This window comes from Sebastes fasciatus, chromosome 11 (genome assembly GCF_043250625.1).
Source record: "Sebastes fasciatus isolate fSebFas1 chromosome 11, fSebFas1.pri, whole genome shotgun sequence".
NCBI classification, from domain to species: domain Eukaryota; kingdom Metazoa; phylum Chordata; class Actinopteri; order Perciformes; family Sebastidae; genus Sebastes; species Sebastes fasciatus.
The window spans coordinates 30,154,970-30,178,597 of NC_133805.1; the positions used below are offsets into that span (position 1 = coordinate 30,154,970).

At 39.8% G+C, this 23,628-nt stretch overlaps 1 protein-coding gene and 1 long non-coding RNA gene across 2 annotated transcripts; both read left to right on the plus strand.

Annotated features, from left to right (window-relative positions):
* Positions 1-356: 356 nt before the first annotated feature.
* LOC141776287 (uncharacterized) lies at positions 357-3,402 on the plus strand. The gene is made up of 4 exons (XR_012595729.1): positions 357-409; positions 567-659; positions 745-844; positions 2,898-3,402. It is a non-coding gene; the product is annotated as an uncharacterized LOC141776287 (long non-coding RNA).
* LOC141776612 (zinc finger MYM-type protein 1-like) lies at positions 1,100-2,958 on the plus strand. Its single transcript, XM_074650322.1, has 2 exons — positions 1,100-1,637; positions 2,562-2,958. The coding sequence occupies exons 1-2, from the start codon at positions 1,191-1,193 to the stop codon at positions 2,877-2,879; spliced, it is 765 nt and encodes a 254-aa protein (XP_074506423.1). The 5' UTR covers positions 1,100-1,190; the 3' UTR covers positions 2,880-2,958.
* Positions 3,403-23,628: the final 20,226 nt, after the last annotated feature.

The window sequence follows — 23,628 nt, forward strand, 5'->3', positions numbered from 1 at the left end:
TCTTTAAAACATTATGTGCATTGATTCGAACTGGGATATTTCACTTATACTACAGTGGCATATACTGTCATTAAGCGTGTAGACAATTTTTTTAACAATACTGGTGTGAAAAGCCTAAATGTGACAATTTGACATATAAATGAACTGATACAATCTCTGCATTGCTTCAGGTGTGTCCAGTGCTGACAATCCAGAGGTTCCTGCAGGCCATGCACAGGGGGATAGTGGTGTGGCAGCCCCATTTGGCGGGCTCGAACCTATTGGTATGTCTTAACAATTCATTTTTCATATGAAGTATAATATACTTAATATTTTAGGCACATTATCATTCTAATGACAACCTATGTGTTATTGCAGTCAGGCGGAGATTCCTGTGATGAAGGCCCCTTACCGTCACATATGCAGCAGGGTATGTATGCTTTACCTTTTAAAAAAACGAAAAAAAACAAAAAACATTACAGTATCTGCTTTTATTTGGATCAGGATATCAATAATACTGGTGTTTAAAAGCTAAATGTGGCAATTTGAAATATAATTAAACTAATAAAATCTCTGTATTGCTTCAGGTGTGTCCAGTGCTGACAATCCAGATGTTCCTGCAGGCCATCCACAGGGGGATAGTGGTGTGGCAGCCCCTTTTAGCCGGCCCGGACCTATTGGTATGTCTTAACAATTCATTTAAGTCAAATCAGTGACTTAAATGACACTTAACGGTTCAGATTCCCATACATTTGTCACTTACAGATATTTCACAGTCAAGAGCAGCAGGACCCACTCAACCCCGGTTAAAGATGTATCCAAAAACCATGCAAGGGGAGAAGAGGAGGTCATTCAATCCATCTTGGTACAACACGTTTTCATGGCTTGAGTACTCACTAATGAAAGACTCCGCTTACTGCTATGCATGCAGACAGTTGTCTTTGCCTAGCATGTCATAATCCGTTTTCACCTCAGAATCCGGCTTTTTACATTGGAAAAAAGCAATGTATAAAGATGCTGGCTTTAAGTTGCATGAAAAATCTGATTCTCACATTACTGCCATGTTAGCTTGGAGTGAACAGAAGAGGGCTGCACTTACAGATGCTTCTGTATTAAACATGATCAACAAAGAGTACAAAAAGAAGGTTGAAGAGAATCGCAGTTACATTAAAACTGTTGCAGATGTACTGCTTTTGACAGCCACACAAAATATGGCACAAAGAGGGCACTGTGAGTCTGAGCAATCTGACAACAAAGGGAATTTCTTAAAAATTCTTGAAATGATTGCTAAACACAATCCCGTGGTAGCCAAAAAAATTAAAGCAAAAGGCAATGCAAAATACACAAGCAATACCATACAAAATGAAATTCTGCAGTGCTTAGCCAGTATGGTGCAAGATTTCATTGTGAAAGAAGTGAAAGAGAGTGAGGTATTCTCCATCATCGCTGATGAAACCAAAGATCTGCAAAAAAAGGAGCAGCTGTCATTAGTACTTCGATATTATTACAATGGGGCTGTTCATGAAAGCTTCCTTGAATTCCAGAATGCACAAAATCTAGATGCTAAGGGGCTTAGTGACATGATCATCAAGTGCTTAGAAAGCTATGGCCTTCAGTATAAATCAAACCTTGTTGGACAAGGTTATGACGGCGCCTCAGTAATGAGTGGTAAACATTCGGGTGTGGCAGCCAGAATTAAGACAGAGGCTAAAACTGCGTTTTATGTCCACTGTAATGCGCACTGTCTAAACCTGGTCTTGGTTGACACTGTAAAGTCAGTTCCAGAGGCAGATTGTTTCTTTTCGCTGCTTGAGAAGATCTATGTATACATGTCAGGCTCTTATGTGCACCAGAAATGACTTACTGTCCAGAAAGAGATGTATGGTGGCACACCTAGAGAGTTACAAAAATTAAGTGACACAAGATGGGCATGTAGAGCAGTAACTTGCAGGAATTTGATGGATAGATTACCAGCTGTGTTGTGTGTTCTTCAAAATATAAGTGCAGAAAATCACAGACAGGTCCATTGATGCTAGAGGTCTGCTTGCACAGATTGACCTCACATTCATAGGCCTCCTTGCAACCTTCTGAAAAGTTTTTGGTGACACAAAGCTGCTTTCTGACCTGTTGCAGTCACCCTCAGTTGATTTAGCTATGGCAGCAGACATGGTGAAGTCACTTCTTGATACTTTTCAAGAGTATAGGACTGAGACATTTAGTGATGAACTGTGGCATGACATAGTAGAGACAGCCAAACAGTGCAACATAGCTGTTGAGAATGTTGAGAAGAAAAGAGCACATAAAGTCAGCACCAAACTTGGTGGGTCGTATGTGACATGTACTATAGGCCTGCGCAAGGGTAATGCAGACAAAGATACATTCAGGCAGGGACTACTCTACCCCATCCTTGACACCTTAGTTGCTGAAATGGAAAGAAGGTTCTCAAAAATGAACTGTTCAGTAATGAGAGGTATACAGGCCTTAAATCCTAAAAGCAGTACATTCCTCCAGGATGACCAGGTCTTTGACTTTGGAAAAATATATGGGTGTGATAAGGAAGACTTACTCATGAGCTTCACCAGGCTAGAATAATTTTGTCAAGGAAAGCTGAGAGTAGGGCGGCACAGTTGGGAAACATCCTAGATTTAACAGTGTTTTTGGAACTCTTCAGGCTATGCAAAATAGCTCCAGCCCTCCCAGTCAGCAGTGCTGCATGTGAGCGGAGTTTTTCAGCTCTAAAGCTCATTAAAACTCATTTGAGGACAACCATGCTAGACAACAGACTAAGCCATTTAGGTTTGCTAAGTATTGAGTCAAGAAGAGCGAGGGCACTCAACATGGATGATTTTATCAAAGTGTTTGCAAGCAAACACAAGAACAGGCGAATTGCACTGTTTTAACCCTCCTGTTTTCCTCAGGTCAAGGAAGGAAGAAGGGAGGGAGGAAGGACGGAATGAAGAACAGAGGAAGGATAGAGGGAGGAAGGAAGCAAGGAAGGAAGGAACTGTCAAAACAGATTGGGTCTCTTGAATGGTAATACTAGGTAATACTAGGGTAACCAACACTGTAGCACATGTAAAGTTTATAATTTGTTTGGTTAAATAATTTGTTCAAAGAGGCGTATGTTTTCTAAATATGTTTGCACTTTATAGGCGGAGAGTGACTGTGTTTTTTAATGTGCATTGTTTTCTTATGTTGGCTTTTGGAGTCACATGTTATTTTGTAGCATTATTACTGTAACAAATCAGTGTTGAAACAAGATTTGTTACAAGTGATGTAAGCTTTTTTTATGCACACATAAGCTCTGGTAAGGTCAGCTATCTCTGTTGATAAAATATTCTACTCGGTCTGTACCTCCAACCATTTACATTGTTGCACATGTAAAGTTTTGCACAGTTTTGTCAAGTAAATATTTTGCCCAAAGAGTCTTATTTATTTAAATGTTGTTGGCACTTTATAAAGTGACTGTTTTAGAATAAGGATTTTCTTTTGTATGTAACCTACTTTGGGAATTTACAAATTATTTTGGCATTATTTAACAGTTCACTTTACAATGTTAAAACAAGATTTGCTGGTATGTGAGGAGGGATGTGACTTTTGTTTATACCTGGGAGTTCAGGTTTCTCTGTTGCTGAGAATACTACAGTAACTTACTACACTGTGGCATGTGACAAGTTTTGTCAAGTAAATGTTTTGCCCAAACAGGCTTATTTATTGTAATTTTGTTGGCACTTTATACAGAAAGTGCATTGTCTTTTTTGTATGTACTGTATATCATACCTTGGAAGGTTGTTTTGAGGTTAGAATAAAGTATGGTAGTTTTCAATCACATTTGTATGTTGCCTTTTCCTGAATGTTGTGACTAGTAGGTCTATTCTTGCTTGCAGTGTTAGTAAGTGAAGTAGATATGGGTTGTGGAGACAAAAATGGTAAATTAATGCTATGCCGACACCTGGGTGTGGGTGTGTATTTTCTTGTGTGTGTGTGTGTGCGTGCATACGTGAGTGTATATGTCTGTGCGCAGGCGCTCCTGCTCACACTTCATGCCACCCCTGCATAAGTCAGTGCCCCACTGGTGCCACCCCTATCAAAAATGTCTGGACACGCCCCTGTTTGAGACCACTGCTCTAGAGCACTGTAGTGAGCTCGGAAAAATGAGGACGCCAAAAAATGTCCTAATTTTTCCAAGTGTCCTGATATTGAAGGTGTGTTATCATAGAATTGTCCTCATTTGTCATGAAAACAAGTACACACACACACACTCACTCACTCACTCACTCAGATAAACTCACCTGACTTCCTGTAAATGGAGAGGGGAGGAGCAACACTTAGCAGATGATCCAGGTACATGAACAGGAAGGGAAGCCTGACTTTTAGTGCAACTTTTATAATGAAGAACTGTAGCATTGTGTTATAAGCAGTGGATTATATAATAACCAATATACAGTTAGTCAGGAGACTTTTGAAAAAAAGGGCATCAATATCGATGTTGGTTGGAGGTGGAGGTGTGGATGGGGGGCTGGTGTCATCCAGTGCAAGAAGGAGTCTCCTCTCGAAAACACTCACGGGACCACTACCTGTGTCTACTCGCCTCCTTTTAGCAGGTGGCCGTGGAGTGGATGCAGCTGGCTGAGGTTGCACTTGGGGGGGAGACGAACTGTGCTTCAGGGAGGTGGTTGGAAGTTGCAGGGAGGGGGGACGGAAGGAGGAGACGGACTGTGCTGCAGGGAGGGGGGTGGAGGTTAGAAGTTGCAGGTAGGGTGGAGGATGGAAGGATGGAGGAGACAGGTTGTGCTTCAGGGAGGGGGGTGGTGGTTGGAAGTTGCAGGGAGGGTGGAAGGATGGAGGAGACAGACTGGGCTGCAGTGGATGGGACCCTCCTGGCTAGGTTTGATGAAGTGTGTCTGCTATCAATAAAGGGTGTGAGGAACTCCATCACTGCCATAAATCTCCAAGGCCGTTGTGAGGAGGCCCCAGCCCCACTCCTGTGTCTCTCCTGAATCTTTTTTTTTCTCCTTTTTGAACTGGTCCCTCAAACTCTTCCACCTTGTGCGGCAGATGTCCTCTAATGAGAACATAGGATCATAGGAGCACATAAATTTACTGTGTCTTACATTAGTGTTTATGAATACAATTTTATCATCTAACTTTGTCCTTTTTGTGTGATAGTCAGTGTTGGGGAGTAGCTGTAGTTACATAGATTAATTACAAAGTGCATTATAATTGTGATTTTAAATGGTTTGAAATGTGGAAAGAGTATATGGAATTTATTTGCAAAAACAGATAAAGGCCATCCTTAAAATGAATAAACCATCACCAGTTAGATTGAGAGCACAATAAATAAAACATGTTTGATGAAAAGTCAAACCAGCTTTATTGATATTCCTGGAGTGCAAAACAGATTTAACAGACAAATATATCTTTTAAACCCACCGGAAACACCAACAATCTCTGCAACCTTCTTCCAGGCTGCATTCCTCTCGCTGTTGTTTCTATAGTTGGGCAACGAAGCATCGTACAACACTGCAATAACTGACACCACCGTTATTAATTTTTCCTCCATGGCTGACCTGCTTCTGACCCACAACAAAGAAAACTACCCCTCCTACAACCGCGAAAATACCGGCTGCACCTGATTGGACAACGCTTTCCCTTGTGGGCGGTCCTCTCCCGGATTTCAAACCGGAACCAGTATGGAGGCTCGTTTGGAAACGTTCTCGTTTCATGAAAATAGTTCACCGAAATGTGTTTCTGAAAACATTTTAGGTGAGAAATAAGCCATGCAGTTACTGAATCTGTCTTTATTTTGGATCGACAACGTTTATTTTAAAAGATCCTCGGGAGTTTCGAGAGGCGGCGAGTTGCGTCGGACGCCCGTGATTTGCATAAAGTAGACGAGCCCTCAACTTTATGCAGATGAGGAACTGGCGTCGTGACACGTAGTCTCTCGAATCGCGACGCCACGCTACCAGAATGCATTGCGCGGCTGCTTACATAGACAATGAATGGGGGGCGTGGAAAGCACAGAGCCTGTGGACACGTACCATGACTCTTATGGTACGTGTCCACAGGGGTAGTTTTTTATCGCGAGGGGACGCGGCGCTTCCCAACATTGGACGCTTGGTGGGCGTTCCAGTAGGCGGTGACGATAGATGATTGACAGATGATTGACCAATACTGGCTGGTGATGTTTTCCCGGCTTTATTTCAAGTTTTGGAGGGATAGCGGATCATAGCCCAGTCATCTGCCATGAACAGAAAGAAACGGATCTTCGCGATGAGGTGATGTTCCAGCAGTACTTTAGACTCACCAGAGGCCAGTTTGATGAAGTGCTCGCGAAAATTTGAGACCGAATATCTCGGATGGACGCCAGCTACCGGGAGGCTATCGGTCCACCTGAGCGCCTCGCCATTTGCCTACGTTAAACTGCATTGATTTTTGTCCATGCATCCATTGTTGTTTAAATAACATGCTGGCACAAGGTTCCATGGTCCTACTGCCATAATGGCGGTGAAATTACAATATCAACATGTATAGAGTAAATTATAGGCATAGGCTGTATTCGAAACCGCATACTATACTAGTAGTACGTACTGATTTGGCCAAAATGTAGTATGTAGTATGCAGTATGCGAACAAAAGCAAAATCTCCAGTATGCCAAAAATACCCAGATGACGTACTGATTTGGAAAAATTCTCCAGTATGCATCAGACCAGTCTATCTCGCCTACTGTATCCCACAATGCAATGCGCTGGGACGGTCACTTTTGGAAATTTTTATAATGGTGGACATGGCGGAATATAAATGTAAGTACCACTTATAGCATATTATTTTTCTAATTTAATGTAAGGACAGCAATTCATAAGTGCTACTGTCTATCTGTAACGAACGTAATTTGTCCTACTAATGTTAACTTTACCCATAGCAAAGCCGTAACTTTTAAGTTAAACCTACAAAGCTAGCTAACGTTTGATATCACGGAGACAGCAACGTTAATCTTAGCGAGCTGTCAATAAGAAAACAACACAACATAAATATCTTAAATCTATCGTACTGATATTTTTGTTAATAGGGACAGAGCAGGACACAGAGGCCCTTATCCTTTGGCGGACTTCAAAACGAAGCCCTCTTCAGTGGGCGGCGGAATGCTACAGAGAGGAGAAGAGAGAGAGTGGAGAGAGTGGTTGGTGAAGAGAGAGAATGAAAATGCAGAAAGGGAGGAGAGGAGACAGAGATTTGCTCTCCCTTGTTGAGACAATTTTGAAAAATAAATAAATATATAGAATATGTTTGGATTTTGGTATCAGCTCTTTCATTACATCTACATTCATACATCTATTTTACTTATAATTTTGACAAGTAATTATATTGTATCGTAATTATGATGTTATCCCCGAAAACATATTAATATTACAATTTAACATTAATAATGCTGATAATGATGGTGTATTTTGTATCACAATGAGGGTGTATGAGCCACATCATCATAGCCATCATAGAAATTATGAATTTGAGACAACATACATAATGCTTTTCATGTAATACCAAGACAACCAGTCAACTAGTCCAGCACTGCAATAACATCACCCTTGTGTTATAAAATTGTAAAACAAGTATTGGTACAATAGAAATAGAGTATACAGCCATGCTTCAAGGACTTCTAATTTAGTGTATAATCTTAAATTGTCCTTATCGTGAATGAATACAACAAAAGGTCAAATGTGACATATATCTGATTTATTGCATAAAGGAGGGAGAGAGAGAGGGGGGGGGGGGATGTACAGCAACCACAATGATACTAAACTTACTAAAATGACTAACTACTAATAAGAACAAGAACAATTATTGCAGGAAATATGTACAAAACGGTTTGTTACTGCTGCATTCAGTAATCATGCTCCTGCAGTGCAGGGATGGCAGCACCAGGAGCAGAAACCTCTGCTGCCAGTCTGTTCCTCAAATTTTCGCCCGGCAATATGTGGTCCTCACGCTGGTTTGGCTGGTCCTCCACCTCGTCGTCGCCATGGACAGCCCCCTCCTCCTCATCCACATCTGGCTCCACCAAATCCCCATTTCTTATTGAGAGGTTGTGGAGGAAGGCACACGTGGACACCACCTCTGGCACGAATGTGGACTTCACCTACAGGAAAAGAGAGGTTGTATGTAACTGTATAATGTCAATTAAACTGAAATTAATTTTGGTCCTTTTTGGTTACAATGCTATAGAAGTCTCTTAATTAATTCAAAATGGTCTTCTTTGTACCACTTTGCTTCTTGTTTTCCTGACCTGCTGCTCAGCAGTCAGCCAATGTATCTACTTACATTTACACATAATCTTATGTTCTCCTTTACCTCAAGAGCCTTGAGGAAGATGCTGCGCCACGGGTCTTCATCATTCCGATAGCCCTCTCCACCACACATCTGGCCTTGGAATGATGCCGGTTATACCGCCCCTGGACTGGGCCCTGCACCGGCTCCCTGTATGGGGTCATGAGGCTGATGGGTGCCGCCAGGCATGGATATCCTCCATCCCCAATGATGCACCAGCCAGCAGGCGGGTAGAGCTGCTCCACATAAATGGAGCTCCAACGCAGGACCCGAGCATCACGCACCGAACCAGGTAGTCCTGTAACCGGTCATTGTGAAAAAAAGGAAAGGGGTAACGGCTTTTAAAAAAGGCTCTAAAGGCACATTGAAGAATATATTGTGTAAAAAATGCTTGATACATAAACACTTTTACTTATGATTAGGAAATATCTTTGGAAGTAACAATACAATTAACAATGAAAAGTAACCACAAATCCCAATTAAATGTAATCTGGGGTCACAGTTACACTTAAAAATACTATTGAAATCTTAAGACTCAAAGCAATATTGTATCAACCTGTTCAACAATGCTCATTCCAATCCATACCTGTGAAAGTATTTAGGAAGTGACCTTTGTGGTCACAGATCACCTGCAGCTGAATGGAGTGGAAAAGCTTCCTGTTAAAAATAAAAAAGTAGTAAAATGTAGTCACTTGACAGTTGACATTGATATGAGATTAAAGCAGGCCATTATATCTTTGTGTGAAGTGGCAATTTGTATGCAAGGTACCTATTCAGGTAGTCTTCCTTATTTGCTGCAAGTGGCTTGATTCTTATGTGGGTCCCATCAATGCTCTACGGAAGGCACGGGAGCCAGCCAGCCGGGCAAAGCCTTCCCCGATACCCTCCAGCTCATCTGCGGCAGGAAAATGGACCACCCTTTTAAAGATGGCCATGATGCTGTCCGCGACCCGATGGACGACATCATGGACCGTGGTGATGGGGACGTCAAAGGCCTCGGACACCACACGATATGAAGTGGCACTGGCCAGCCAATATAACAGGTCTTTTCCCCAGCCATGGTCCTTGGCGTACCCCAGACACTCCACCAAGGCATTTATGGTCTGCCTTGAAAGACGGAAGTCTTTTTTTAAGTCTCCCTCTCCCAGGTAGAGGCGGACTACAGGGGTATGGGCATTCAACCTTAAATACTGCCCTCGAAGCGCACCCTGTAGGAGTAGAGTAGGAGAAGATGTTTTTAGACAATTCTAAGTTTTTATTGTTTGTGTGAACTGAAAATCTGTCTATATATAGTTATATAAAAATGTAAATAAAATGAATATAATGATTTTTACGATTCTCTACTGTAACAGTTAATTTTTTTCCACAGAGTTCACTTGTTTTAAAGAATAAACAGTTTTCTAATAAACATGTTTGTCAGAGAATATTATTTATTGACTTGCAATTGTGTGTATTCTCATTCATCTCCTTTCACCCCAGATTCTACCACTCTTATCTGCCCTGCAATCACCTCTTTCCCCTCACCTGAGCTTTCCAGCCCATCTCCACACCTGCACCTCATTTCCGCCCAGCTCCACCGTTCCTCTGCCAGACTGTCTAGTGCAGCCATTCTCAACCAGTGGGCCACATTAAGTGTGACCCAGCCTCCTTCAATAGGCCTTGTGTCTGTCATCTATCTATCATCTATCTGTCGAAAACGAGAAAACCAATTGGATTTCCAATTTTTTTGATTCACATGAAAAACTGAAAAGCAAAATAATGCATTGTATATTTGATTATCCTGTGATCAAACAAGTTGAACACAGCTTTGGGCGGAGGGTACATGGACCAAAAGAGCTATATGACAAGCTAAAATGTCAGCTGTACAAAAAGGCTATACTGCTTCAGCGAGAGGTGGAGTTTTAAAATTAGCCTGGGAACAGAAGTTAAGATCATCTTAATCTGCCATTTAGCCATCTCAGACCGTACCTCACATGAACCTGTGTACCTATGACTGCTCTGCAAAGCAGCATGTCCCCAAAGGCCAACTTCCGGCCAGAACCCCGCCAGCACAATTGTTGGGCCAATGGAGTTGTTAGCAGGTGGATAAGGACACGCCTTGTGTTGGAGGATGGGTTGGGACCCCCAATTGTTAACAGATACTGTGCCTAGATTGAAGTAGTAATATTTTAGTGTATTCATAAGACAGCAAAAAACTTAAATGAAAAATGTAAAAAAAAAAAAGTTGTCATCAAAGAATTTGTTTTTTGAGCAAATCAAATGTACCATGTCACTGAAGCAGGCCTGGTCTTTCAGCTTATTTTCAGTTGTTTCTATGTCCTGCAGGCTGTTCAATGGCAAATTTATGCCCTCTGTCAAGATGGCAGCTGCAGAGTGCCGGTTGTTTTGAGAGAGTAACATTTGCTTGATAACGGCCACCTCTTCCTTCAGGTGTTCGAGCTGCCTTATGATGAGCCGTTCTGTTGCTGTTGACACAGTAACTTATAACAGGTTATATATAAAAGTGCTTTACAGACATCACAGAAGTAACGCATTTACTGTTGTAATTTGACAAGTTGTTGGCTCTGTAGGCACTAATGCAGTGAATGGATATCTTGCAGGTGCAGAAAGGGAGAGAGAAAAAATATAATGTTTTGGAAAAATTTAACATAAAAACATATACTAAGCACAGTTCATTTACAGTTGTTGTCTATCGTCTTTAATTTGTGCAACATAATTTGTTTACTTGAACATTTATTTTAACCTGTGCAACTAATGCTACAATATCACTTGTTATTGTGATACATGAAAGCCTGAAGTCAATACTTACGAGTAATTGTTGGCTTTGCTAATGAGGCAAGTGTAGAAGGGGCTGGTGGAGTTGGTGGGGCCGGTGGAGTTGATGGGGATGGTGGGACTGGCAGGTAGCGCCTCCTTGGCTGAATTATATCCTCGTCGTCAGACGACTGTTGATAGTCTTGGTACCGAGAGTTGGGTCTTTTTAGAATTTTTAAATAGAAATAAATGAAAAGTTACAAACAAAAATTCACATGATCGTAAAAGAATATGTACTGTAAGCACAATGTTAATTAGTTTTCAACGGTACAATTACTTCAGTACTGCACAATAGACTTGTACTTCTACTTCACTACATTTCTAGGGAAATATTTTTTACTCAACTACATTTGTTGAACAGCTATAGTTACAATTTTCTTTACTAATCACTACTTTTTCTGCACTAACTAGATTGCACTAGATCAGCGCTAGATTTTTTTTACATAGAGAAAGAAAATGTTTGAGAAAGGTTTTAAGGAGCTAATTGCAGTTGGATTTGTCTTCATAAAATACGTGCTTTTGCACTGTTAGGGACTGAACTAAGCAGTCACAGCCAGTGTTGGGGAATGACAAGTTACATGTAACGGAGTTACAATTAAATTACAAAATAAATGTAATTGTAATCCGTTACAGTTACTGAGAAACAAAATATGTAAATAAATTAGTTACTAATCAAAATGTTGGTGATTACAAAGGGGTTACATCTGAATCTATTATCCACAGTAAAATGTGTATATGTGTTTGTATATTCTGTTGCTCTGTTCCAGTCTTAAATCAAGTTATTGTAAAAAACTTTTAATAAAAGTTTGACAGTAATCAGCATGGAGTACTGTTGTTAGATTTACACTGCATGGTTTAAGTATATATTTTTTGGAATTTTCTTGCTTATTTGTCCAGTTTCAAACATTTGTTAGAAAAGTAAATCAAATGTAATATGTTACATTTCTTTGATGAAGTAATCAAAGTAGTTGCATTAATGATTACATTTTGAACAGGGTAACAAGTAATCTGTAACCTATTCAATTTCTAAAGTAACCTTCCCAACACTGGTCCCAACTATCTCCATCTCGACACTGGTTGGCCTACAACAGTAAAATGCTGTTTATGAAGGTTACTGTAGTAGTGCAGTATGTTGTTGCCCTATAGCCTACTGTGAACAGGACATTGTACATCTTTGTAAAATCTCAATAAGTGGAGACTTTTATTTTGTGTAGGTTGGCATTTCCGGTGTTATATTTCCTGTGTTCGTTATACCTAACGAAATATAAGACTGCTGTTAATATCAACAGAGTAATTACTTTAATATGATATCCTGGGTATGCTCAAGGACACTTTGACATACGGACAGAAGAGCCCGGGATCGAACAACCAATCTTGTGATTTAAGGATGACCCGCTCACAGCCGCCCGTAACAGGAAGTAGGCTATAATAGTTTTATTTTGTAAAACCTTACTTATTGAGCTACAGGTGGCTTTTCTTCCTCTTTCACTCGGACTTTCTCCTGGGCAGGTACGTATTTTTATTATGTGTTAACTTTCGGTAATTTTGGATAAATATGTGATGTTAAGTTGCTTTGAACGGATGTAAAGTTGATGTATTGTCATTGCAAGGGTTTACAGCTGCAATTGTTTGTTTGGAAACACTTTATAATAAGGGTACAAATAATGTACTAAAGTAATGCTTAACTAATGCAATTAATGCAGGATGTATCACGATTCCTGTCGCTCACTATTAACACATAATTAAGTCACTATGATTTTATGTGATTAGTTCACACTTAATATATCATCAGTTAAGGAATGTTAATTCCAGTTACTTAAGTAGTGGAAAGTAACTAAGTACATTTACTCAAGTACTGTACTTAAGTACAATTTTGAGGTACTTGTACTTTACTTGAGTATTTCCATGTTACATTACTCCACTACATTGATTTAATAACTTAACTTACTTTACAGATTCAGATTATTAATACAAAATATAATCAAGGAATAAATTATGTATTATTATAGATTAAACTACCCAGCAGTATATAAAGTCTTTAAAATGAGCTCCACCTTTACCAGCTGCAACATTAAAGTGATGAACACATTAATGCATCAATAAGTATAATCCAATAATATACATTATTCTGCATAATGTGTACTTTTATGTTTGGAACTTTAAAGCTGTAGTAGGTGAGATTGGAGCAAATATGATTAAAAATAAGTTATTTTTATAAAACGGTCGCTGTATCGTGACCGTAGTACATAAAACAGGTAACCTGAAAAAGCTGATCGGAGGTCTGCCGTCCATCTGCCGTCTATGAGAGCCGGCTGTCAATCACTCTGAACTCCGACCAAACGGTGAAACTAGGCAGCGCTGATCAAATATGAATCAATATTATGTTACGTTAATGCCTATTGCTCTCCTCACATGTTTTCAGAATCATCTTGTAGTGCACGGTTTAGCTGTAAAATGAGAAAGTTTGTGACCATTGTGAAATCTGGTGAAGGAACGCCAACGTCTGGTCACATGACCAGAGCACAACCAATAGGAACGCTCTCTGAATGAATGACCTGTGATTGGTCAAAGTCTCCCGTGACGCTCGCTTGGGGCGATAAAATAATCGCCCCTCTCGTATTAGATTTGAGGACGCCGATTGGCTAAATTTAATGTCAATCGTTCAGAGCTTGAATCAGCTATTGGCTAAGCTGCTACATAGACCCGCCTACTCGGGGCGATTTCTCCGTCGCCCCAGAGCTGAACTACAGACAGTCAGACAGGCAGAGAGACAGAGGAGAATCAGGGGACAGGATAAGCATATATTTTGCACAGATGATTTTCTGTCATATTTTACACATATTACTGGGTGCATTCCATATTTTAAACACACAAATATTGACAATTTGTACAATTTATTATTATTATTATTAGTAGTAGTAATGTTTTTTTGTGTGTGGCTGTCTGGTTTAGGGGGGGGGGCGCCCTAGCGCCCTCTATTGACCGGCCGCCACTGTGTATATACAGTATATATACATATATACTGTATATATGTGTATATATGCATATATATATATACATATATATGCATATATATATATGTATATGTATATATATATATATATATAAACTGATTATGTCGCTGACGCTCGCCTCACAATAAGTATGTCGTTATAGTTAAGACACACCGTGATCTCGTTGAGACATACAGTCTCATTCTCAAGAGAGACCTGATAAAACTTGGTGGACACTGAATTACTTTTTGTGGACACGGGTCATGGTTAATGTTGAATCCTGCTTAAGTATATATTTGTGTTAAGAAGGTTTGCTGTGGAATTCAGGCAAATCAGTCCAGAGCATGTCAGGAGCCAATCAGCTACTTGGAGTGGTTAAGTGGTATATTGCTCATTGAGTTTTGTAGTTAGGTCTGCTGGTTCACTGCAGTGAGTTTGAATATGTATGTATGAATATGTAAGTATGCTTTATATTTTGCACCTTCATTGTACATGTAGTAGCCTATTAATTAATTAATTAAGTGTTTTAATGTGTGTAATTTGACATAAGTTGTGTGAGTCTTATAATTCCACCATGAATGAATGGAGGTTACTAATTCAATTTGTATTGCGTGTTATGTTAATTAAGGTGGTGTGTCTGTCAATCTCTGTTCGTCTAGAAACCACATTCCAGTGTAAACCTGCACAGCCTTCTAGTAAAGAATAAGAATCCTTTGAAGCATCGTCTTGTGTATTCTTACCGATAAACCAATAAGATTATAAACTCCACATTTATTATGGGGTTTTAACACCTAACAAACAATTCGTACCCTTATTATAAAGTGTTACCTTTTGTTTTTATGCATAAATCTGCTAGCTAGGGGAAAATGTATTAAATATTTGAGTATGTGTTGACTTGCTCATGATGCTTCACAGGCGCTGGGAGCATTTACGCAGAAGCAACCATATGGAGCAACTGCAGCGGTTTGTCTCTTGCTTCGAGGTATGTCGCATGCTGGTTATTTATTGTTCTGAAGGTATTTTTGTTTGCTGTTTATTTATGTAAATTGTATTTTATTTCTGTCTTGTTAAGTGACAGGGCTCCGCAGAGAGAAATGTTTTCGTCTCCGGGTGTCTCCCCTGTTCCCTCCGGCCGCGGTCGGGAGGCTCAGGCAGGAAAAGTCAACACTAGGATCAGCATTGATTCATGGAGAGACCTTCGTCTGGTCAGCTAACATTACTGCCAAGCAGGTGAAATATAGAGTGATATTGTGGTTTTAGCTGACGTGTGTCGCCTCACTGTTTTGAGCGATGCTCGTTCATGTCTATGTAGAGCGAGCAAGTGCGAGCAGCAGGACGCTGACTTTAGTTGACTTAACGGCCACAGGTGTCGCTGTTAACAAGCATTTCTGATTATTACAAACAGTCCCTTTAAATAATCAATGCAAAAACAAAGAAACTCACTGTCTTATTCGTTGGAACTTGCCCAACATGTTGTCACTGTCTGACAGATGACACGTTTTCTCAGCCTTCTTGGCCTTCTGCCTGGCTTTGTCATAATCCGCTGTAGAAGAAAAATATGCACAGTATCAGGCTTGTTTTCATTGGCACTATAACGAGCTGAACTTCAGTCAAATGTTATTGTGTTATTGTATACTTTTTACAAATGAAAAAATCAAGATTCCTTAGATACTCTACACAGTAAAAACGGCAGTGTTATTCCAACACTTAAAGAGTCAATTTTAACACTAAGTCAGTGAACATAATGGTCTCTATCTACAGAGTGTTAGTTACATTGAACATAGTGTTGAATTTTCAGTCAATTCAACTCTAGAAAGAGTTAATATTTTACACTACACTACAGAGAAGTGTTACTCAAATTTTACACTATGACGAAAACAACACTCATAGTGTTATTTACAGTTGACACTAGGAATTTTTAAGTGTTAATCAGAATTAACTCTAATTAATTTACTCTTCATGAGTGTTAAACCAACACTAAGTGTTGATTAAGAAATTACTCCAAACCCAGTGTTGATTTTTGAATGACTCCTGCCAGTGTTAAAACATATTTACTCGTGCATTTACCCCCTTTAAGTGTTATTCTTACCCAACAACTTGTTTATTATCAATGGACTCCTTTTTAATAAAATGTATTCTTCAACAGAATTACTTTAGTGTTTTGCATTTTCTACATTACCATGTCCACCTGACACTTAAAACAAGTAAAACTAAAAACGTTTGCAAGGGTAAAAACAACAAACACCATTATATCCATGTCTTAATATAAATTTATTAAATAAAAACATTAACCCTCAGGTGAAATGTAGTTCTAAAACAAGTTTTGAGACATGCTCAATCCATCACATGCTACATAACAATTAAACTTCACTTTCAGTTTAAAAGACATCTGAATTACCCATGAGTTTCAGTCATGTCTGCTGCAAGGATGTTAACCATATGTCGCCGTGAGGAGTCAGTCAGACCTTTCGTCCGGTTATATTCCTTGACAATAGAGTCTCCACCAGGTTTCTTGGCCAGCGCAGATTCAACCAGCTGTGAAATGACAGTGTAGAAGACAAGACAATATTTACTAAAAATGAAATAGTCTTGAAGAACTGAAAGTGAATACACAGGAAAATAAAATCAAAAGTGTACAATCCCCAAAGGAAGCTATCACAACAGACATTTTACACATAAACTTACATGTTTGGCATCTTGATCTTCCTTCTGCCGTTTTCTGGAAGGGCTGTAATCCTCATCTAGAATGATTGTATCATCAGGGCCGCAGGATACAAGATCCAGCGTTGAATTAGTTACGACATCAAGTAGTGGACTGGCAGACAAAGTTGTCCCCTCGGAAGAGCCGGACGAACTTGGTCCCTGGGAACCTGCGTGTAGTTGAGGAGAGAGAGGGAAGAGAGAAAAATAAACACCTACAATTTGTCGGTTTTTCACAACCTTAAAAAAATAAATGGGAATTAAGATAGAACAAGTTTACCGTTGTCAAATGTGATAGTAAATACACCAGCGTTGGGCTGCTGTGCTACTTCCTCAAAGACATCTGCATCCACCTCAGTTCCTGTCTCATCATATACTCTGATGCCTTTAGTGACGGGTGGGATGGAGAACTTCATGAAAGCTTAGGGAAAAAACACAAACAGGGGGTCATACCATATGATACCATGCCACCAATCTGGTCACACTGTCTGGCATATACCAACTTTCATTAATCATCTTTAAAAAGAAAGAAAGAAAAAAAAAGTGGTTCCTATATCAATTAGGTGAGAAACAAACTCAACTAAGCCAACCAATACAAGTCAGCACTTGATTGCTATGACATCTGGAAATGCCCAAAAGGTAGCTTGTCAGAAAGAGAGATATGGAAATTAATTTCAACCAACAGAACAATGACTTGCATCCTCAAAAATCATAACCTGACACATACACTTTCCTTTTGTTTTTACAATGGGGTGTGACTGATGGCTTACCAGCATTCAAGAATTCCTCCAAGCTCAGTTCACTGATCCTGACATATTTCTGTTCATTATTGATTTTGGTTTTAATCAACATGATGGTATCTGTAAAAGCAAAACTGATTTTGTGTTATGATCTACAACACAAAGCTACTCTGACAGTAGCATCAGCTCCTGTTGGCATATAGTAGATGGGGAAATCGTATTGGTCGATTTAGGCTTTAAAAATCACAATCATAATTTGTCTAATTTCTAATTAATTAAATAATTCAAAGTAACTGTCTGGACTGTGTGGAGTGTCTGAGACATGCAAGCAGAAACCATTTTGACATGTGTGTAAACATAGACTAATGTTAATATTAACTTATCTAAAATGATACTTACCATCACTGGACCACAGCTCATAACGGGGACATCTAAAAAAACAAGTAGAACAATTTCATGTAACATTAAAAGGAATACAGGGAAAATAAAGTCAGTTATCTTATATCAGGGAATTACACGATGCAGAACTTTGTGTTTCCCCGCCACGTGTTAGCTAACTGTTAGCCCCGGATAGCTTGTTAGCTAGTTAGCTAGTTCAGCTAACTCCCTACATATGCAGTCTTTGTGTTTTACTGTAATCTATGGACATGAATAAGAACACAACTGTCACTCCTCCACATTGACAATTCTTACCAACATTACAAGTATAGTTTGACATTAGCTGGTTAGCATTAATTGGCTTAATGTTGCTGACACATTTTAGCTAGCCTTCCACATGGTCACGTCAGCCCCATTAGCCCTGTGTAACTGTGTAACTCGGTATTATAAGACACAAAACCAGCTGGAGTGTATGTTGATTATTAAAACCAGCTGGAGTGTATGTTGAACAACAATATAAAGTTATCCTAAAATGCTGCTTCTGCTGAAATACTCAAATTTGGTTTAATAAGTGATTAAGAGAAACTTACCTCAGTCTTTCAACAAGTGCGAAATGACGCTGAGAACATCGTGGTCTGTTGTGAAGGATGAGGAGGAGGAGGGAGGAGGAGGAGAGGAGGAGGAGGAGGAGAGAGGAGGAGAGGAGGAGGAGAGGAGGAGGAGGAGGAGAGAGGAGAAGAGGAGGAGGAGGAGGAGGAGAGGAGGAGGAGGAGGAGAGAGGAGGAGAGGAGGAGGAGGAGGAGAGAGGAGGAGAGGAGGTGGGAGGAGGAGAGGAGGAGGAGGAGGTGGGAGGAGGAGAGAGGAGAGGAGGAGGAGGAGGAGGAGGTGGGAGGAGGAGAGAAGAGGAGAGGAGGAGGAGGAGAGGAGGAGGAGGAGGTGGGAGGAGGAGAGGAGGAGGAGAGGAGGAGGAGGAGGTGGGAGGAGAGGAGGAGGAGGAGAGGAGGAGAGAGGAGGAGAGGAGGAGGAGGAGAGGATGAGGAGGAGGTGGGAGGAGCTCTCCAGAGTACAGAGTACTCTCCAGAACACACCAGTCTGGTAACTCGAAACACTTTCACCAACACTGGGGTGTATCTTAAGCTCGGGCCACACAGCGCGCATCATGCTCGCGTGACGGCAACGTCGCGTGTTGTTTTTTATTTCGGCGTCCATGTTAACAGGTTAGAGTGGACACACTGCCCGCATGAGACGCACGTCAGACGCCCGTCAGACGCACGTCAGACGTGCGTCTATTTTATAGAATAGAAGGCTCGCCTATTTTTCACGCTTGCCGCTTACCTCTCGGCTGCGTCTCCCAGCAGCAACAGACAGTGAAGGTGATCTATTGACAGTATATGAGCAAGATTACTACAGTTTCCATGTCTAGACATCTGTAGAATATGTCACTGACCATCAATATTTTACACTTCCTATCTAGATTTCAAAATAAAAGTCCTCTAGCGTTTTTAGTGCACAGAATCATTCATTCATTAACACAATGCTTTTATTCTGAAATACTCTAAATAAAGCAGTTGTCTGCTTGCAGGTTTCCATCAAGTTAATATAGTACAGGCTTTTAATTATGTAAACACTGTAGTAGTCATAGCAGAAACCCTACATATGCTATACATATAATAGACTGGGTTAATAGGTTATAAGAACATCAGGTGATAGTTGGCAGTATTTTTCCGATGCGCTCTCTCTCTCTCTCTCTCTCTCTCTCTCTCTCTCTCTCTCTCTCTCTCTCTCGCTCTCTCGCTCTCTCTCTCTCTCTCTCAACAAACACCACGTAACTTTATTGTTCTTTCTTTTAGAGGTGTTATTTAATTTTTTTAAAGATATTTAATAATAATTTTCGTTTTCTAAAGGTTAACAAATAACGAAACTGTTTATTTTGCTTTGTTTTATAATAATAAAAAAAACCACTTTACTTATATTTATCATTCTGAAATACTTCAGGTGTTTTTCTCCATCAAGGTGCAGTTCAGCAACAAGGTGGTGAAAAGCTCCAAGTTGCCTGAGATGTCGGAACATCAGCATTTATAATGTAAATTGCTGTCCCGCCCCAGATGTAAATTAAGTCGTTTTCGATAAAAGCCGCAACCTGGAATGCTGTAGAACAGGAACCCGAAACCCCCTGGAAATGTTGTTTAAAACTGTGCCAGTCAAAGTGAAGAGGGATTGCTGTAGGCTCTCTCTTACTACTAATGTATTTATTTATTTTTTTGTATTAATATATAGCCCACAGAAATCCCTCTTCACTGTCAATGAAGAGGGATTTATATATATATATATATATATATATATATATATATAGCCCATAGAAATCCCTCCTCATTGTATATATATAAATCCCTCTTCACTGACAGAAAAGAGGGATTTATATGGGCTATATATTAATATTTATGTATGAATTTATTTGCTTGTTTTTAATAATATTTACAAATTACCACACAGTTCTTACCCTTTTTTGTCTTAAATAAATATAAATCACATTTATTATGAAGTTAAATGGCCATTAAAAGGCAAACTCTATGTAGAAAGAAAGGGCTGTCAGCAACAGCAAAAACACAGCTGACAGGTAGCTCCGGGACGCTCCCGAGACGTGGGTAACTCGTCTAGTGTGAACACCCTAGGTGGGCATGACGCGGCCACGACGTGACGCTGCCGTCATGCGAGCATGATGCGCGCTGTGTGGCCCCGGCGTTACTCTAGCTGTTGTTGTAATAACTCTGAAAGAGTCCATGTACTTTGACACTGTATATTTTACACTGAACATTTTTAACTCTGAATATTTTCACCTACACTGGAGGGTATGTTACTCCGGCTGTTGTTGTAATGACTCTGAAAGAGTTCATATACTTTGACAAGGCATATTTAACTCTGGAGAATTTGCAGTGTAGAGGCTTAAAGGTGTCCAGCCGAAGGATGTGTGGTCTATAACAAGAAGAACAAATACAAAGGTGCCACAATATAATGAGAATTAAAGTAACCAGATATATTTCACTTAAATGGCTTATTATTAGCAAAAGGAATACATTTTCTATGAGCTGGTTTCAATAGCACATGAGAAAATACAGCTAAACCGTGCACTACAAGATGATTCTGAGAACATGTGAGGAGAGAAATAGGCATTAACGTAGCAGAATATTGATTCATATTTGATCAGCGCTGCCTAGTTTGACTGTTTGGTTGGATTTCAGAGTGATTGACAGCCGGCTCTCATAGACAGCAGATGGACAGCAGACCTCAGATCAGCTCCGACTGCTTGTTTTCCTCCGGTCTGTGAAATCTGGCAGATGCCGTTGGGAGCACTGGAGGACACCGGAGGACACAGAGGGACATTATTTTTTTCCAGGTTACCTGTTTCATGTACTACTGTCAGGATATAGCGAACATTTTATAAAAAATAACTGTTTTCAATCATATTTGCTCCAATCTCGCCTACTTCAGCTTTAATTCCCTGTGTTGGATGTGAAAATAGATTTTTAGATTAACTGTTCATGTCAACATATGTTGGAAAGCGAATCAAGCAGTTTGTTAAGGAGCCACATTGCGTATAATTGTAAAATATGAACACAAGTTATGTCAAAAGATATTTAACTTACTCCTTTTTTTTCTCTAGAATACACCAGAAAGATTACAGCAGTACTCCCCTACCTTGGCAGCATGGCTGCCATCATATTTGCATTAGAAATACTAGAATAGAGGCAGTGGCAACCACTCACTGTCTTAAAGTAACTTTTTCAGTGTGTTGTCATGTGCAGAGCTATATGACTCCCTCTCCCTATGGCTCTCCAGGTAAATTAATAAAACTATATGGTGTATTTAAAATAGTAAGGATTGGCACCACTTGGTGACCTAGACGAAACTGTAAATCAGTATCGGGGGCATTTGTCACTTACCGTAATGTGAAGCTATACAGTATTACAGTATTTATTTGTGTTCTATGCTTTGTTCGCATGAAGGAGTGTGTTCAAATATTTATTAGTGCATACATGTGTACAGCATGAGATACGCATTGCAGAATGTGAGACAACACCTAGCTGCTGTTAGTAGAACATTTGTGCGGAAGAACCTGAAGATCAATATTTTTTTAAAGATTATGTGAAAGAAAGGACCAAAATCCCACTGGAAAATTGTAAGAGATTAGCTTCATCATTTCAGTTAGTGTGTTTGATATTTGTTTCCACTTTATTGCACATAACCTTTTATGATTTCTTTATCTGTACAGTTTTGAATTAATATCAGGTTTATATTTCATAAATATTAATGAAAATAATTTATGTATGTATGTATATACTATATATTACACGGCTTTGTTGAATACTCGATTCTGATTGGTCAATCACGGCGTTTTACGGTCTGCTATTTCTTTATAACAGACCGTTGCTATGGGCGCAGTACTGATGTCGGACTCTGGAGGACCGTTTTTTAGTTAAATTATTGATTTCTTAAGTTAGTAGCCGTGTAATAAGCGGGATATACATTATCCCTTACATATATATATGTGTGTGTGTGTATTTACAGACGTAGGCAAAGTTGTTGGTACCCTTCCGTTAAAGAAAGAAAAACCCACAATAGTCACTGAAATAACTTGAAACTGACAAAAGTAATAATAAATAAAAATGTACTGAAAATTAACTAATGAAAATCAGACATTGTTTTTGAATTGTGGTTCAACAGAATCATTTTAAAAAAACAAACTAATGAAACTGATCTGGACAAAAAATGATGGTACCCCTAGAAAAGATGTAAAATAATGTGACCATAGGGACATATTAAACTAAGGTGTGTCCTGTAAATAGCATCACAGGTATCTTCAAACTTGTAATCAGTCAGTCTGCCTATTTAAAGGGTGAAAAGTAGTCACTGTGCTGTTTGGTGTCATGGTGTGTACCACACTGAACATGGACCACAGAAAGCTAAGGAGAGAGTTGTCTCAGGAGATCAGAAAGAACATTATAGACCTTCATGTTAAAGGTAAAGGCTATAAGACCATCTCCAAGCAGCTTGATGTTCCTGTGACTACAGCTGCACATATTATTCAGAAGTTTAAGGTCCATGGGACTGTAGCCAACCTCCCTGGACGTGGCCGCAAGAGGAAAATTGATGACATATTGAAGAGACGGATAATACGAATGGTAACCAAAGAGCCCAGAACAACTTCCAAAGAGATTAGAGGTGAACTCCAAGGTCAAGGTACATCAGTGTCAGATCGCACCATCCGTCACTGTTTGAGCCAAAGTGGACTTAATGGAAGACAACCGAGGAGGACACCAAATCATAAAAAAGCGAGACTGGAATTTTCCAAAATGCATATTGACAAGCCACAAAGCTTCTGGGAGAATGTCCTTTGGACAGATGAGACAAAACTGGAGCTTTTTGGCAAGTCACATCAGCTCTATGTTCACAGACGAAGAGATGAAGCATCCAAAGAAAAGAACACTGTACCTAATGTGAAACATGGAGGAGGCTCGGTTATGTTATGGGGCTGCTTTGTTGCATCTGGCACAGGGTGTCTTGAATCTGTGCAGGGTGCAATGAAATCTCAAGACTATCAAGGCATTCTGGAGCGAAATGTGCTGCCCAGTGTCAGAAAGCTTGGTCTCAGTTGCAGGTCATGGGTCCTCAAACAGGATAATGACCCAATACACAGC

Coding starts and splice junctions, on each gene's coding strand:
- LOC141776612 (XM_074650322.1), top strand. CDS start 1,191: ATGGCACAAAGAGGGCACTGTGAGTCTGAGCAATCTGACAACAAAGGG. Junction 1,638..2,561: donor AAGGTTATGACGGCGCCTCA/GTAATGAGTGGT, acceptor GAGCTTCACCAG/GCTAGAATAATTTTGTCAAG.